Consider the following 18,440-nt stretch of genomic DNA (forward strand, 5'->3'; position numbering starts at 1 on the left):
TATCAAAGTGGCTGAAAAACTCGAGGTAGAGAAGTCCTTAATAAGAGAAACACATCTGCGTAAAAATCGATAAAAAACCAGGTGCAAGCAGCCCAATATCGATAGAATTAGGGTTTAAAAAACCCTGTAATGATGAGATCGATCTCAATGTCTTCACACACCAAAAAACAGATCTGTAGAAGCTGATATAGCTGTCGAAGGAGCCCTTATAAGTGAAGAAAACACCTGCAAAAAATCAGCATCAGCGGGCAACAATAACCCTAAGATCGATAGATGTCAGGGTTTTGAGAAAAACCCTGATAATGGAGGAATCGATCTCAAGGAAGTCTTCAATCTTGAGGAATAATTTCTGAACCAATAAAACAACAATTCTGCAGCAGCTTCTGGTCTTCAAAGAGAGGAGAGGAGCCCTTGTATCTGATGTAGAAGCAATCTCCAAGAAGGAACTGAAGAACCAATATCGCAGCAGTGTTGATTGGAGTCTATCGAACAGAATTATAAGTCATAAATGAGGTAATGGGGGCAGCAACTGGATCGCATGATTACCTCATCAGTGCTGCCCTATATGGGAATGAAGAACAAGGGAGAAGAAGGAGAGAATTAGAAGAGAAGAAGAACAAAAACCAAGAAAAATTGGTGTCCCTAGTTCGAAATCTGCTCTGATACCATGTAGAAACAGATTTGAATTAGGTTAATGCTTGGATGATTAGTTCATCCCAAGCACATTGTATTTATAACTATAATGAAATAGTAAAAATAATTACATAAGCAATGTGGGATTAAACCACATAAGAAACTAACAAATAATAAAGGAAAAAAATCCAGAATACCCCCATGGTATTCTGTTCCAATATAACTGACATTCTCTTTCCAGATTGAGATGACTGCGTTATTTATTTTCTTATGACTTAATGCAGGCCCGCTTTCTGTTGGCAAAATTGAATCCCTCAACCACATACAGCTCCAGCTCTGCTTCACTAGGAGGGGATGTAATCTTCACGGATGATGTCAGCTTCGAAGTATTCTTGGATCATCTCCAAAGGCTGGCAGTTCAACAATAATTTTGGTACAAAGCGGTCTAGGTCTGTAAAAATTCGTCTTAATTCCTTGTACAGTAAGTTGGAGAATCATGCTTCTTGCTTTGCCTGCACTCTGTAATTTTCATAATTCCACTTTAGTGTAGTTTCTGGGCTCCCGGTGTTTGTTCAAAGACTTGCTTATGTTGGAAACTTACGCCCTCCATTCTCAATATTCATTTCCTTTAATTATTAGTTCTTTGGTGCCATAATCTGTTGTGGGCTGGATATGGCATCATTCTTTGGTTCTAACCTGAACATCCACAACTTGCTCAGCTGCCAGCATACCTGCTTGGTTGATATGTTTTATTATTCTGAGAAGGAAACTGTAATCCAGATTTTGCAGCCTCCTTAGCTAAATAATACACAATTGGGTTAGCTTCTCTAAAGCAATGCGTAATCTTCCACTGAATAGACCGCATATAGGGTTGCAAAGCCAACCACGGTTGACACGGAAACCATGGGAGACACCCAGATCACTACCGCAGCTGAGTTAGACTCTATCTATAAGTAAGAAATTTGTGATTCCTTGGCTTTTTGAATGCCAAGAATAAGAGGTGATTTCTGCCTGAAAATTTGTCTTAATGTCCAAGGAATTCCATTATTGTTATTGTTATTGTTATTGTTATAAATTATTACTATTATTGTTATTGTTACTAGGAACAGAATTCGTTGTATGGGCCTCTAGTGCTTGCGTGTGTACGCTGGCCAATGGTAGCGAACTCTTGCAAGCATCAACCTAGGCGGGATTTTAGCCTTTCTATGAGGAGCAGCACGGTCCTTTTCGTGCACTTGTGTGTCCAGACGCAGGAGTCACGCGGACCATGCAACTAGGTAGCATTCTTTGTTATTTTTACTACCACCACCACCACTATAAGTATTATTATTTTTCTCCATGCCATTATAGTTGGTGGCATCTAGACCAGTGGACGCTTTCCATCTGAAGATATATGTACAGTTATACATCACTTGATAAGGGAAGTTGCAACCCTCACGGGTGCTGACTATGAGGTCGAAATATATTAATCACTTTACCAATAAAATAATTATGATCAACCTTCCATCAATTGATACAATTCCGTTAATTTTACAGAATTATCAGAACGCCGCAGTGAAACATCAAATATTATAATGCTAAAATATTCCCTTGGAAGTATTACACAAGAGTACCTCCACCCGTGAGTCACATGTTTCTCTAAGGCTAAACCCACCAGATTTCTACAGCATCATTCAACGCAGGTATAACTCGATCGTGTCTTGTTCACTATATAGTAGCAAATCCCCAAGGTCGTCTTGCAAAACTGGAAAGAGGGGTCCCTAAGGGATAAGCTACAACAGCTCAGTGAGTAAAGTCTACCCTAGGATTCTCTCACCAATCACAGAGTCGGTCAAAATTCACAAATATATCCTATTCAAAATATACATTTTCAATTATAGAAATCAAGTCAAATTCCGTTACTCATTTAATCTCTTTCAATCATATGTTTCTTTCTTACAATTGATACTGTTTCACCAAGATTTCTCCCAGGGATTAATCCATGGGCGACCTCCTTTTGATGAAAACTAAAAATTGATTATACTAGTAACGAACAAAGGAGAAAAATAAAGGAGGATCTGGAATTTCCTACAAGAATCATCAAATAACTTTTTTCTCGTATTTCTATTCAAAAAGATCTGTCGTCTACATCGAAAATGTGTTCTCTTATATATCCTCCCCTGTTCTTTCTTCCATCAGTCTTCTTAATAGTTGTTGCATGACAGTTATCCTCCTTCCTTGCTGCACGTGGGCTCCTTATTCTTTTATTCTTGGTGTGGTCCCCTCCTTGATCCTTTCCGTGATTTGTGGAATCTGTTGCTGGTAATCCAACCGTCTTTGGAGAGTGACGCTATAACCGTCTAGTCTCTCATCAAATATCTGAGTTTCATCTTTATTGGATATTTTAATATATCTAGATATAGGGTCAGGATTAAAAGTAAAAAATATATGGTATCACTTGCCCCCTATTCTCTTTACCTTATTAAATGTTTTGGTTAAGGTGAAGAGAATACAATCTTGGTAAGATTTTACTAATTTACTTATGATTTCAATGTATTGTTTATCCATATGTATCTTATATTTTGAATATCATATTAAGAGTCTATGTTTAACACGTGGGAGCGAGAACGGATTCATCCCTTCGCACCTTTTGAGAGACTTTATCAGGGAGTTATAAAATTCAATTTTTTCTTTTTTTATACTCTTCTATCTTTTCCTATGCTCTTACTTTCAAGTCTAGGTCTTTTCATCTTCTTTGCTGTTCAAACCAAAAAATTTTGCGAGAATTTTCAAGGACTCTCTATATCCCGTACTTCATTGTTTATTGAACCTTCTCGGTTGGAGGCCTTTTCTGAGTCTGGTGATATTACTCGGCTTCTTACATCCTTTTCAAGTGTAGGTTCTTCTGATCCAAGTGAGTATACGCTTGATATTTCCCCCTTTTTCTTTCAATTTGAGTTCTTTTTCTGTTTTTATTTGCATTTAGGAAAATGGAAAAACATAAAGGAAAAGTTTCAAGAGTGGAAAACGATGAAGTTGCTTCTTTATTGGATGAGTGCGTGACTTTGTATTATGGTTTTGTTCAGGGAGAAAATCGAAGAATGTCTTCTTTCACATCTTTACCAGAAGAATCGATCTCTAGGGTTTCGATATTTACCCCTAGGAATGCTTCCGAGATTCCGACTAATGTTTCTACTTTGGATTCTATGAGACAATTAGGAAGGAGAGGTTATCAGATTAAACAGCCACAACTGGATCCTACTATTGGGAAAGGAGTGGGTGAGATTGCTTCTGTTATCTTCATTTTCAATCTCATGGAGATCCGTTGTGTTTATGGGATCTCAGAAGATATTGAACTAAGGGTTCCTTCTTCCAAAGAGAGGCTGAATCGACCCCGTCATGGGGAAGTGGGTCTTCTTTTGGATGCCTTCGAGGCTGACCACCAATATCCGCTCTCCATTTTTGTAGGACGTCTTCTTAGACATTATCAAATTTCTCCTTACCAACTGGTCCCTAATGGTTGGAGAAGTATTGGGGCTTTTCAGATCAAGTGTCTCAGATTGAAGAGACAGATTTCTATAAGTTTGTTTATAAAATGCTTCACCCTAAATCATGTGAGTACCCACCCCGGATGGTATTATTTTCACCAGCGTAGTGGTGTCCCTGTTGTTGGGTCTTTTCCAACCTCCAACCATGGCTGGAAACAACGATTTTTCTAGGCAGTCCATACAGGACCGAGGTGTCCTACTAATTGGGGTTTCCCTGATACTGGAAAGGGGAACAAGATTATTCCCTTAGATGCTGTTGATCAAACTAGTTTTGAAGCTATTATGGTAGATGGGAATCAAATCAAGGGTGAAGCTGTTGATTTACTAGATATGGGTGAGTACCTCGGGAATGGAGGTCTTATGAATAATAAATAAGGATTTATATTGTTTTGTTTTATATTTATGATATATTATTTTTTTTGTATATGTTGCAGTGAATTTCGGTTTGGACTCTTTGACTAGCCACATAGTGGAGAAAGATCTTCGCATTGATGGGAACCAGATTTCTGAACCTCCAGAGGTGAGTATGGGTAAGAAAAGAAAAGTGTCTTCCTCCTCGGGAGATAAGGGTCTTTCCAAGAAAGGGCTAATAAGACCTTCTCCTACATCTTCTCGAAATACCGAGGTCGAAGGTCCCTCCCCAAAGGAAGGAGGCAATCTCACTATGGAGCCAATCCCCCAAGAGGTCGGTTCTTCTACAGGATTAATTGATCATAATGCCGGTGGGTCTTCCATTGTACCTACCGACCTTCCTAATGTTCTTTGGAAGAATAAAGGTAAAGAGAAAGCAGACATTGGAGTGTTTATCCTAGAATGGTCCATTACTAAGGATCAAAAGGTGGTTAGTGATCTTATTGCTTCCGAGGAGTGGGTTTTGAAGGGCATCGCTCCAGAGGATCAAGTTTTACTTTCTGGGATGCCTGACATGTTGCTAGAGCAATCTACTTTTGCTCGAAATTATGAGGTGAGCTTTTTGTTCTATTCTTTTCCTCTTTATTTTCTATATATATATTTTCTGACCTCGGTTTGGTGTCATTCAGGCATTGGGTTATCTTTCTGAGTTGGTGCTACATAGGAGGAGCGTGGCTGATGTATACAAAAAATTAGAGGAAGATCTGATAGTGATGAACAGGTCTCTCGAGTTTTCTGAGAGTCAACGAATTCGTTTGAATGATGAGTTGAAAACAGTGAAAGCTGAGAAGGATTCTGTTGAAAAATCATTGTCAAGAGTTCAAGAGAAGTTGAAATTGACCGAGGTGTCAGCTAAGTCTTAAAAAAATGCTCTTAAGAAGGAGAGGAAGAGGATAGATAGAAAGAAAATAGCACTTGATGACAAGCAGACTGAGATTGATGAAATGAAAAACCAAATGTCTACAGCTAAAGCTCAAGCTATCGAAGAATATCTTCTTTCAGAAGCATGTCAGGAGATGCACAAAGGGACTGCTTCCTTAACTTTAATGAATACTGCTTATTCATTGTGGAAGCAAGTGAGAGAAAGACAACCAGATTTTAAGTTCAAAGGGATTCGAGAAATCGATGTGATGATCGAGCGATTGGAATCTGGTACTTTCAGGCCTGGTTCCTTAGCAGGGCAATCAGATGTTCCTCCTTCCTCTTCTTAAATTCCTCAGCATATTCCTCCAAAAACTATGGATCCAGGGGCCAAGGTTGGTTCTGATTTGATTATAAGTGGTGACGTTGTTGAGGTGACTATTGCTAATGCTATGAATGTTGCTCCCGATCAAAAGCTAGAATCGTTTGTTGAAGGAGGGATGTGTATTCCCTCCCCCGCCTTAAATCTTTCTACCACTACTGAGATTCCTGATAACACTTCTAATGTTTAAGATTTTTAGTGTTTTTCTTTCTTGTTTTTATGATTCAATGGAAGGATTTTAAATTTCTTCGTCAGTCTTTTCCTTTCTACTTGTTTATTCGCTATATTTATATATTGGATTTTGTCATAATTGGCTCATTCCTTTACTTAGGAGTTTGTCTTTTCACTGAACACGTTATCTCGGGTAATCTCGAAACGCGAAAAGGAGCTAGAGTCTCAAGTAGAAGTATTGAGTCGTGCCAATACTGTTCTGGCGAAGCATCACTTCAGGTTACAGGCGGAATCTAAGGAGCTAAAGGAAGAGTTGAAGAAATTAAAAGAGGAATTGGAGACGTTTCAGGCCCTGGAACGTCGGGAGGATGACTTGGCTGCAAGACTAGACTATGCTCAGGATATTGTGGATGATGTCGGTGATTATGTATGGGCTAAAAGACGAGCTACGGCGAACCTAACAATCACTCATATACTTGATTCTCCAGCCTTCAAACATTTTTGTAAGGAGAAGGAGAAAGAAGGAGCTCATCGGTTGTTTCTTCAGTTAAAAGATGTTATCCTAGATTTTGAGTGGAATAGGATAGAATTAGGGTTTGACCCTCAAGTTCCTATTCAGGAGGTGATACTGGATCCTTTGTCCTTAACTATTCCTGCCTTTCCTCCCCCACAGAATGTTCCTGGGCCTTTGCCCCCTATTCCTACTCTTCCTACCCTGCAAAATGTTTCTGGGCCTTGCCCCCTAATCCGTAGTGTCCCGAGTTAGATTCTTCAAAACTTTGTAATTTTAATTATTTTATTTTATTTATTTATTTATTTATTTTTGATATTTTTAATTATTCATATATATTTTCCAGAAGAAATACAATGATATTTTGCATACCTTGTATTTGATGACGTACATCTTTTGGTATTATGATCTACTCAATAATGAATATCTCACTTTTCCAAGATTTTTGGCGGTTTCGATGAACTTCCATTTATTGCTTCCCTATTTAATTGGCACTCCTCATAGCTTTATGCTTATCAGAACTGTTGAGAGAACTGAATCATTGTTTCAAAAATTGCACCTTTTCTGAACGTGGACGTAGTACGAACTCATCAGGATTGGAACACGTGGCTCAAGATGTAACTTCTTTGAACGTGGGATAGTTGTCTTATTAATTTCTTCTTTATCTCGAACCGTCGCTTCGCTTTATATATTGGGAGATTTTTCTATTGTCTTCAGTTTTGAAGGAGAGATGCTTACTCTTCCATGGCCTTGTTTCGCTATTGTTATGGCCATCTCATAGAGATTTTATATCTTCAGTATCATCTTGACCATGGAAGTTCTCATGCACATGAAGAATACAAAACTCGAAGAATTTTACCTTATAGAGATTTTGCTTTCGGCTTCAATCTTCAATCGACATTTTTCATCATAGCTTCGATCCTCAATCGACACACAACGTCTTTTGAGTTGTTAGGCTGTGATGGTACCTCTCTGAGATATCTTCCTTTCTCTATCTCTCTGTAAAAGGAAGGTTGTTTTGGAGAGGTGGAGAATCCGTAGGAGATTTCTCGCGGTCGATCTTCACTATTAACATATTTGGTGACCGGTGGCGTGGATCTTCCGAGCTGCTGAAGGGCCCTAAATGCCTTTGTTTTCTCCCAGGATTTTTTGATTTCTTTCCATCACTAATTTGTGAGAGGTTGAAATAGGGGTCTTGTGGTTTCCTTCACCATGCTTGAGAGTGAATCACCTTCAGCGAAGTTGTCTTCTTCGGATTCTCAGGGGGTGCCTAAAGCAGCTGGTGCCATTTATCCAGCACCGAGCTTGGTATTGATTACCGAGGTGGAAATATAATACTTGGGTTCTTGATGTTCAATCTTCCTCGGCTTTCTTCCATACTGGTCCCCCCTATTCATAATCTCCTGGCGGTGTGGTTGTGCCTTGAAATAGCCAGGTTTCTTCCTTGGTGGACTTGACGGTGTGATTGTGTCACGAAGTAGTCAGATTTCTTCCTCGGTGGATTTGTATCCGTGATGGACTGTATTTTCTGTCTTCATGTGCACCATTGCTTAAAGAAGTGTGACAGTTTTCTTTGAAAGCTTGTAAATTCATACTTGTACAATTATATTGAATATTAATAAAGAGATTGCTTTGCTTTATTATGCCTTCTTTGTACAGTCTTCTTATAAATTAAATCTGTGCTTCCACTGATACCTTTTATTGTCTTGTCTCGGCTTTGATGATGTACTCACCATTATGGTCGGATGTCCGTTATTTCTTTAGGGAAGCGCCCCTATGGTGCAACTCACCATTATGGTCGGATGTCCATCATTTCTTTGGGGAAACGTCCCTATGGTGCAACTCACCATTATGGTCGGATGACCATCATTTCTTTGGGGAAGCGCCCCTATGGTGCAACTCAACATTATGGTCGAGTGACCATCATTTTTTTGGGGAAGCGCCCCTATGGTGCAACTCACCACTATGGTCGGGTGACCATCTGGAGAACAATATGCCCACTGATCATGTTATGCTCCTCAGCTCACTATTTGTAGGAAATTTTGTATGCTTATTGTCAACTTGTATTTCACTTTATTCCATTGAGAATCATAACAGATTTACAAAAGTTGTAGTTTAACATAATCAGTAAGCTGACCTTTTACTGATAGAATTTTCGTAAGTTTTCAGCATTCCAAGACCGGGTTATGTATGTCCCTTCTAAAGTTTCCAAATGATACGCCCAAGGAGCTACTCGTTTGGAGATTCTATACGGTCCTTCCTAGTTGGGTGATAACTTCCCCATAGACCTCGGGTCTGAGGCTTCTAGCTTGTGTAGAACCAACTCTCCCTAGTGGAACCTTCTGGTTTTCAACTTTGCATTGTAGTAGCATGCCATTCGCTGCTGGTGTACTGCATTTTTCATTTGAGCTGTCTCTCGGATTTCTTCCAACAAGTCTAAATGTACTCGTAGTTCTTCATTGTTGATCTCGGGATTATAGAGTTGTATCCTTAATGATGTTTCTCCTATTTCCACTGGGAGTATTGCTTCAGTTCCATATGCCAGCAAGAAGGGTGTTTCTCCAGTTGCTAACCTTGTGGTCGTTCGGTATGCCCAAAGAATATTGGGAAATTCTTCCACCCATAATCCTTTGGCCGTTTCGAGTTTTTTCTTGATTCCATCCAATAAAATTTTGTTCGTTGCTTCCGCCAATCCATTGGATTGTGGGTGGGCTACTGAGGTCTTTCTTAATTGAATTTCATATTGGTCACTAAATTCCTTAAATTTCTGCTCAAACTGTTTCCCATTATCAGTAATGAGGGTTCTCGGGATTCTATATCGGTATATAACCGAGTGCAAAAAGAATTTCCAGACTTTTGCTGCTGTGATAGTTGCCAATGCTTCTGCTTCTACCCATTTGGTGAAATAATCAACAGCTACTACTGCAAATTGCTTGCCTCCAAATGCTTTGGGGAAAGGTCCCAATATGTCCATTCCCCATTGTACGAAGGATAAGGGACTAGATATGGAAGTGAGCTAGGTAGTTGGTTGACGAACAATTGATGCAAATTTCTGACATTTCAGGTGTTTGCGAACAAAACTTAATGCTTCTTTGCGGAGGTATGGCCAAAAATATCCTTGTCTAATGACCTTGTGGGCTAGTGATATGCCCCCCAAGTGTTGTCCGCAAATGCCTGTATGTATCTCCCGAAGTACATGTTCTGCTTCTGATGGTCGGAGACATTTTAGATATGGCATTGCAAATGCCTTCTTATATAATGTTCCTTCTATCATTGTATATCAGGCAGCTCTCATCCTGACTTTCTTGGCTTCTTCTTTATCGGTGGGTAATATGCCCTCCTGGAGGTAGTTGATTAATGGGTCCATCCAACAAGGTTCTGTCTCCACCGGTAATACTTCTTTGGATTGTGCTATGCTCGGGGTAGTTAGTATATCCAGATACACGGTTCTGCCCAAATCTTGAAAATCCGAGATGGCAAGTCTTGAGAGGGCATCTGCTGATGCATTTTGTGCCTGAGGTATTTGTAATATCTCGAAACGATTGAAGTTCGTAATCAAGTCCTGAACCCTTCTCAAATATTGGGCCATCCGTGTTTCTTTAGCATCATATTCCCCTTTGACTTGATTAACTATTAGCTGAGAATCACTGTGTACAGTAATACGCTTCACCATTAGACTTTTTGTCAGCTTCAATCCTACAACCAGAGCTTCGTATTCTGCCCCATTATTAGTGGCCTGGAATTCGAATCTTAGCACGTATTGCACAATAAATCCTCCTGGGCTGGTTAATATCAAACCTACCCCACACCCGTATGCGCTGGATGAACCATCTACATATAGCATCCATTCTTCCGTTGTCTCCTCGGGTTCTGCGGTGGTAGTGATTTCCTCATCAGGAAGTGTACATTCTACCACAAAATCTGCCAAGGCCTGAGCTTTTATTGCAGTTCGGGGCTTGTAATGGATGTCAAATTCCCCTAACTCCATGCACCATGCCACTAACCATCTTGAATGATCAGGCTTTGATAAAATCTTCTTCAAAGGTTGATTAGTGATTACCTCGATGCTATGTGCCTGGAAATAAGGCCTCAACTTCCTGGCTGCTGTGATTAATGCATACGCATATTTCTCTATTGTGTTGTATCTGGTTTCCGTATCCAAGAGGACTTTGCTGACATAGTATATTGGCTTCTGAACTCGTCCGTCTCTCCTGACCAGAACTGCGCTCACTGCTGCTCTTGAAATGGCTAGATATAATTGTAGTATGTCTCCTGGTTCAGGTTTGGCCAGAAGTGGTGGTCTCATCAAGTATTCTTTCAATTTAATAAAGGCTATTTGACATTCATCAGACCACTCAAAAGTGAGTTTAACCCCTTTTGTTTCTCTTTCCTTCCTTCAATTTTTTAAGGCTTTAAAGAATGGCAAACAACGCTCTCCCGAGACGAAAATAAATCTTCCTGAAGCAGCTAGCCTCCCTGTAAGTTCTTGTAACTCCTTAACCTTTTGTGGAGGGCTCATCTCCAATATGGCTTGAATTTTTACTGGATTCGCTTCTATTCCTCTTTTCGAAACCATAAAGCCAAGGAACTTTCCCGACATTACCCAAAAAGCACATTTGGTCGGGTTTAATTTCATTCTGCTTTCTCTTAGTACTTGAAATGCTTCGTTCAAGTCGGATACATGATCCGATGCTTTTAAACTCTTGATCAGCATGTCATCTACCTATACTTCAACATTCCGCCCTAGCTAATGTCTGAAGAGATAGTTTATCAGATGTTGATAAGTCGCTCCTGCATTCTTCAATCCGAAAGGCATGCGTATATAATAATAAGTGTCTCTTCCGGCGATAAAGGAAGTTTTGAGTATGTCTGGCTCATACATCTTAATCTGATTATATCCTGAATATGCATCCATAAAAGAAAGCATTTCATGACCTGCCATCGCATCTATTACTAGATCAATTCGAGGCAGAGGGTAATAATCCTTGGGGCAAGCTTTGTTCAAGTCGGTGAAATCAATACACATTCGTCACTTCCCATTTGATTTGGGCACCATCACGACATTAGAGAGCCATTCTGGATAGATGGCTTCTTCAATAAATCCTACTTCGAGCAATTTGTTTATTTCTTCACTTATTTTCTGTTGTCATTCTGGAGAAAAGGTCCTTTTCTTTTGGAACACTGGTTTAGTCGTCAGATGGACATTATGGTGATGCTCTGCTATCTTTCTGTCTATCCCTGGCATGTCTGAAGCTGACCAGGCAAAGACATCGGAATTGGCTCTTAGACACCTTATAAGTGCAACCCTTCTTTCATGGCTTAAATTGGCTCCGATTTGGAGAACTCGCATTGGGTCACCTTCTACTACTTCTACAGGGACTAATTCTTCAGCTGGTTCACTCCGTTCTTACTCTTCCATATCTCGGTTATCGCTCAAATGAATGAGATGCATCTGAGGTTCTTTGCCCTTAGATCGAAGATATCCTTCATAGCAGTGGCGTGCAGTAGCTTGGTTGCCTTGACATTCCCCTATGCCTTGCTCAGTAGGGAATTTCATAACCAAATGTGGTGTTGAGACCACAGCTTGAAGTGCGTTGAGGCCGGGTCTCCCCAATATACCATTGTGTACTGAGTCCACCTTTACCACTAGAAAGTTCATCATTATAGTGGAAAGCTTAGGTTTTATTCCCACAGTAACTGGCAGTTCAATAGAGCCTTCCACCCGTACAAGTGCTCTGTTGAATCCATATAAGGGAGATTCTACTCTCTTCAGCATCTCGGGTTTTAATAGCATTTTTTCAAATGCGTCGTAATACAAAATATCAGCTGAACTTCCATTATCTACCAGGATTCTCCCTACTAAGCAGTTTGCGATGACCATCTTTATCACCAATGGATCATCATGGGGAGTCTGTATATCCCTTAAATCTTCCTTGGTAAAGGTTATATGATAATCCATCCTCCTCCTTTTATTTGTCATCTCAGCTTGGAATACATTCCGTGCATGTTGTTTCCGAGATCTCAAAGTTTCTCCTCCAAAACCAGGTCGTCCATATATGGTAGCTATTTCTCTCAATGACATGTTTTCCTTATGAAGATTACCTTGGTTGGATTCTTCTTTTCCTTTTTTCATGGGGGGCTTTCTGTTTTTCTTGCTGTTCTTGAGCATAGTAATCTGTTTTTCACTCTTCCCCTTCTTTCTTAACAAATCTTCCCAAACACCCTCTCTGTATGAGAGTTTCAATTTCATCTTTCAGTTGTCGGCACTCCTCAGTATCATGACCATGATCCTGATGAAAACAACATAACTTATTCTTATTGCGCTCATATGCCAGTTTAACCATCTTAGCTGGCCAGCGCAGGGCTACTTGATCCTTGATTTCATTCAAGATGTGTGCCCGAGTATGCGTCAGGGCGGTATAAACTGATTCTGGCTCTCGATCTATAGTCTTTGGTACCCAGGCCTTCCTGTCATCTTTGTTCTTCTTGAAATCCTTATCTTCTCGGATGCGTTTGATGCCAATCTCACGGGAAGCTTCTTCTTTCCTTTCTTGAATTTTATTTTAAGTTCTTTCTTCCTTTTTCGCTGCCAAAACCTCAGCTAAATTTATATATTTCTCACATCTGGCGAGCAATTCATACATGTCTTGAGGCTCATCCATGATTAGGGGCTTTTTCAGCTCCACATCGCGGATTCCACTATGCAATGCCTGGAATTTCACCGTGGGATCTAAGTTGTGCACCTGTAGGGCTTCTTTATTAAATCTTGTGAGGAATTCTCTAATGGATTCATCAGATCTCTGCTTTATTGCTAAAAGGTTGGCAGTTGTTTTCTTATGCACCTTGCTGCTAACAAAATGTGCTAAGAAGGCTCTTGCCAAGGTTGTGAAATTAGAAAAAGATTGTGGTGGGAGATGAGAAAACCATTGTTGAGCTGCTCCCTTCAATGTGGATGGGAAAGCTCTACACATTATAGCATCCGAAGCTCCTTGAAAGAATAGGAGAGATTTGAAGGTTTTTAGATGATCCTCTGGGTCTGTGGTTCCTGAATATTGATCCATAAGAGGCATCTTGAATCCTTTTGGTAGAGCTTCCAATCGTACTTCATCTATGAAAGGTAAATCTATAGTAAAGTGAAAATTGGGTATAGAGGCTTGATTCTTTTCTCTTCTGACTTCTAGGATCTGATCTTGAAGCTCCATAACTTTTTCATTCAAGAACCATTCTGCTTTTGTCATATATGAATCTTGATTCTTGGGGTTTTCCTGCGCCTCCTTATTCCTTCGTCGCGCATCATTAGCATTACTGTGATTCTCGCTACACTCCAGTGATCGTGATCTTTCACGACGTGGAGGCGGAGGAGGGGGTAACGGAGCTCCCCGTAATAATTCTCGTTGCAGCTCCATCATCTGTTCTAACTTATCATCCCATTGAGCCTGCATCTCGTCAAACTGCTCTATGGTGACATAGCATTGAAGATTCCCGGAGCGCTGATGCTGAGAGTTTTCCAGATGAGGTAAATCTTGATTTCTTGGTTCAAGATTTTCTGGTGCCTTCCGTGAGTCACCCGATCTAGCTTCTTTGTGTCCTCCGACTGATGGTTTTGGAGGAACTGTAGGGCAGGCCACTGATCGAGTAAGTCTCGACTGGTTTCTCATGGTGGTCATGACGAGATCTCCGACAATGACCTTCGTGGATGATGGATGGTGGGATCTTCGCAGGTGTTTTCCTTCGTTCCCACAGACGGCGCCAAAATGTTTCACCAAGATTTCTCCCAGGGATTAATCCATGGGCGACCTCCTTTTGATGAAAACTAAAAAATGATTATACTAGTAACGAACAGAGGAGAAAAATAAAGGAAGATCTGGAATTTCCTACAAGAATCATCAAATCACTTTTTTCTCTTATTTCCATTCAAAAAGATCTGTCCTCTTCATCGAAAATGTGTTCTCTTATATATCCTCCCCTTTTCTTTCTTCCATCAATCTTCTTAATAGTTGTTGCATGACAGTTATCCTCCTTCCTCGCTGCACGCGGGCTCTTTATTCTTTTATTCTTTGTGTGGTCCCCTCCTTGATCCTTTCCGTTATTTGTGGAATCTGTTGCTGGTAATCCAACCGTCTTTGGAGAGTGCCGCTATAACCGTCTGGTCTCTCATCAAATATCTGAGTTTCATCTTTATTGGATATTTTAATATATCCAGATATAGGGCCAGGATTAAAAGTAAAAAATATATGGTATCAGATACCATTTCAACACATGGTGAATGGCATCACAGTATAGTCATGCACACGTTAATTCATCAAAATTATCAAGATTGAATTGGTCATTATACCCACACTCATGGTGGAATGGACTCGTAATAATATCACATTGATACCTTGTCATTACCATACACTCCGGGTGAAATGGACTCATAATTGTCTCATACACATGCTTCTATTACTATCATAACCACACTCTCATAATGGGATGGACTCAATCACAATACTCTCATTTCTACCTCATGCCATCGTTCACGAGGCCATCATTTCATTGTACCTTCTTGTTGGTGCTCTTGGCGGTGTTGTAAATCATTGTTGGCAACAAGGTTTGACAGTGGTGCGGTTGTGAAGATAGTATTCAATTGGTCAGTGAATTTTTGAGCTTGCATTTTCTTACTTCTTTCTCATTGGTTCAAAGGGTATCTTTTGGAATTGTATATATATTCTCATTAAAGGGCCGAAAACACATCTCTGGAGCCCTAGTGAAGAAGGAAATCGAGGAGAAGTCGACTTCTACCATTCCGACGTGATTCAAGAGCAAAGGCGCGAAGGATATTGTTTGAAAACATCGGTTTGGTTGTGAGCGATGGATTCGAGTGCTTGATTCGTCCCATTGAAGATCTCACAGTATTTGTTTGGAGTTGGGAGTTTTCCTTTAAGAAGGTAAACGTGTTCACAAACCACTGTCTCTGTGTAATTTATTAAGGGTTGGGTTTGTGATTGAAATCTGATTATTAGGTTGATTGATTGGCTGAGGCCATTTTATATTGGGGATTGAAGTCCTTTCCCTCACTGAGGTGAGAGGTTGAAGCAAGGTAAGGGGTATCCTGGCCGTAGGGGCGGCTAATTGTATTATTGTTGAGTATTGGGCATATACGAAACCCTGAGGGGTATTGCTCCATGGACGTAGCCTTCCCATACTGTGAGTTGAACCACGTAAATCGTGTCTCTGTGTCTACTTTTGTTTGTTGGAGGCTAATCCCTATTTTACAGAGTGGGTTTACAATCTTGGTACACCTGGCCACATTCTGGTGGTGCGAGGTGAGACTGTAAGCAACTGTGTGGTTTGCAAAATACATCATGAAATTTAAGGGAACTGATTCACACCCCCCCCCCCCCACTCTCAGTTCAATCCGGCTTTCATACTTCTACTCCTTCCCCCTTAAGTGAGGTACATCATTAATTTCTCTCTCCTCTCCCCTACTAAGAGAGGAATTCCATTAGTCCCCTTCACTCTGCCTCCCCACGCTATGTGAGGTATTTTCTTATCCACAGTGTGCTCTCATCCCTCCTTCCCCACGCTAGATGTTGCACCACACTTGCATTGTCTCATGTATTAGTGTACACAATATTTATTCATGGACTCTCAACAATGACCACAATTCATCTCATTATAAATTTACTCAGACACATATCAATCTACCTCTTGCTTTTCCATCAGTAGAGAATTTGCTTCTCTCTTGGTTTGATCAAGCATCATTTAGAAACCAAATTGGAGCTTTGAGGATTGTTATCACTTGTTGCTTTCTTTGGGAAATATGGTTTCACAGAAAGGACAGAATCTTCAATGACATTGATCTTAATCCTAGGATAGTCATCCAGAAAATTTAGGGTTTTAAACTTATCAGCTAGCTATGTTCCAAAATCTTCTTTGAGTTTCCATGACAAATGTAATGTTGCTACACTCGGAATTCCTTTGTGTTTTACTCCCACTCCATAATATCTTTATCTAATCGTGGGTATGTATGAAAGAGAATTTTGGTAACGAAATAATCTTATTATAGCTGAATTTTTGTGATACCCTTTCTTTTCTATAAACTACTTGATATCTTGGTTTCAAAATAGCATACATATTCTTACGATTTTATTCAAACCATTTCTATTTATAATCGTTGTCTTGTAATAGAAACACGAGTGATATATTGATATCCACATAGGTATGGACTTTAGTGAGAGTGTCACCGATTACTAGTAATCCAGTTGTTACAATCGTGCCCAAACCCGTACTAATTTAAACTTGTGTGTAGATGTGGAGCCAGTGTATACCGGTGACCTCTGGGCCATTATAGTTAAGCCAACACATAAAATCATTGGTCAATCAACGGGTGAACCTGTCAAAGAAAGGTTCCTAGATAGGAATCAAGGAAGGTTCGTCGATGAGTGGAAAGTACTTGTGTTATACCCGTGCCCAAAATACACCCTAATTTTTCAAGCCAAATTGAATTTTCATTGATAGGTGTTGCAACGCTGCCTGCAGTCGACATCTATGAATGTAGACCGTAGCAGTCAAAGGGAAAGCTAGAACACAAGGATGGGATTCGTACCTCGGTGGATAATTGGACCATGCAATGGGTAAGCTTCTAACCCTAAATGTTAGGTATACATACCCTCCTTGAAGTCCTTGAAGTGTGGGCCAAGGCCTGAATACTTTACTGTTGCTATTTTGCCTTTTCAACAAGAACGGATTAACGAACGGACTCACAGGACTGGGTTATGTCCGAGAATTCATTGGTGCTGTTAATCCCTTTTGTGAAGGAAACCTTGTGGGACCTCATCCCAATCCTTCCATACCATGTGGGTTCAAGTAGGTGGGCCCACATGGCTCATTTAAAGTTTTAAGGAGTTTTAAGCCTAAAGAGACCTAACCAAATAGGCCCTTAGGCCCATTTTAATTATAAAATGGGTGAGTTCTTTAGCTCTTTCCCATTTCTCCAAAAACCCAAATCGTAGGAAGGGAAAGAAGAGCAAAGAAGAAAGAAGAAAGGAGAGGAGAAGAAGAAGAAGAGAAGGGAAAGGGAGGAGGGAGAAAGCCTTGCTACCCTCTCTCTTATACATCATCCTCCCCTTCCTATTGCTATCCCTTTGAAGAACACCTCACCCTCCTCACTTGTAGTCCAAGCCAAAGGAAGAAGGAGAAGAAGAAAAGGAAAGAAAGGAAGGAGATCAAGGGGGCTCACCTAGCCTTGGTTTTTTCTTCCCAATTGGTTGTGAGTAATCTTCCCAACTCTCCCTCTCCATTTCTCTATTTGTTAGAGTAGGGTTTTGGATTTTGGGGTGGGTTAGGAATTGTTTGAGTTCCATTTGAGACTTAATGCTCTTGTGTTGGGGCATGGTCTTAGTCTATTTGGGTGCCATTGCACACCCTTATTCCTCCTATTGATGTACCATACAACCCAAGCCTTGAAAATCTAAGTTTTTTTACCCAAAACCCATGTTTGGGTTGGATAATTGGGTATGGACAATAGATGCCTTGATTCATTGTGCCATTGGGGTTAGTAGGACCCTAATGAACCTTAGAGACCTACCCTACAAGTCCTTGGGGCCATTAATGGCATTGGGGATTGATTTGGTTGAAGTTTGGGCTGAAAACCCGTGTTCATTCTGCGAACGGAGCCAATTATCGTGGGTTACGTCCATAAATCCGTTCGTTACAAATTGCTTGACTGCTCACTATTTTGGCCATAACTTGGTCTATACACATCTTATCAACGCGATTCAAGTTGCATTTCAAACTAGACTTCTAGGGATACTTTTCACATGGAGAAATCCCTGATCAATTTGAAGTGGAAGGTCCTCCAAAGTGAGCCAAACCTGGCTGATGTGCTTTGACAGCAAAGTTTAAAAGTATTGAATCTATTTACCTTGGTGACTTCAAACCTAGGATTCTACTTCGAACCCAA

General features: G+C 40.3%; 1 protein-coding gene across 2 annotated transcripts in view; it reads left to right on the top strand.

Annotated features, from left to right (window-relative positions):
- LOC122665011 (protein transport protein SEC23-like) overlaps nucleotides 1–1,288 on the top strand; it is a 113,840-nt gene extending 112,552 nt beyond the window's left edge. For both annotated transcript variants that reach the window (XM_043861067.1, XM_043861066.1), the window contains one exon: nucleotides 918–1,288. In XM_043861067.1, the coding sequence (XP_043717002.1) occupies nucleotides 918–1,061 (144 nt within the window). In that variant the 3' untranslated portion in view covers nucleotides 1,062–1,288. The remainder of the gene's footprint in view (nucleotides 1–917) is intronic.
- The last annotated feature ends 17,152 nt before the right edge of the window (nucleotides 1,289–18,440 follow it).

Source organism: Telopea speciosissima, chromosome 6, assembly GCF_018873765.1.
Source record: "Telopea speciosissima isolate NSW1024214 ecotype Mountain lineage chromosome 6, Tspe_v1, whole genome shotgun sequence".
Lineage (NCBI taxonomy): Eukaryota > Viridiplantae > Streptophyta > Magnoliopsida > Proteales > Proteaceae > Telopea > Telopea speciosissima.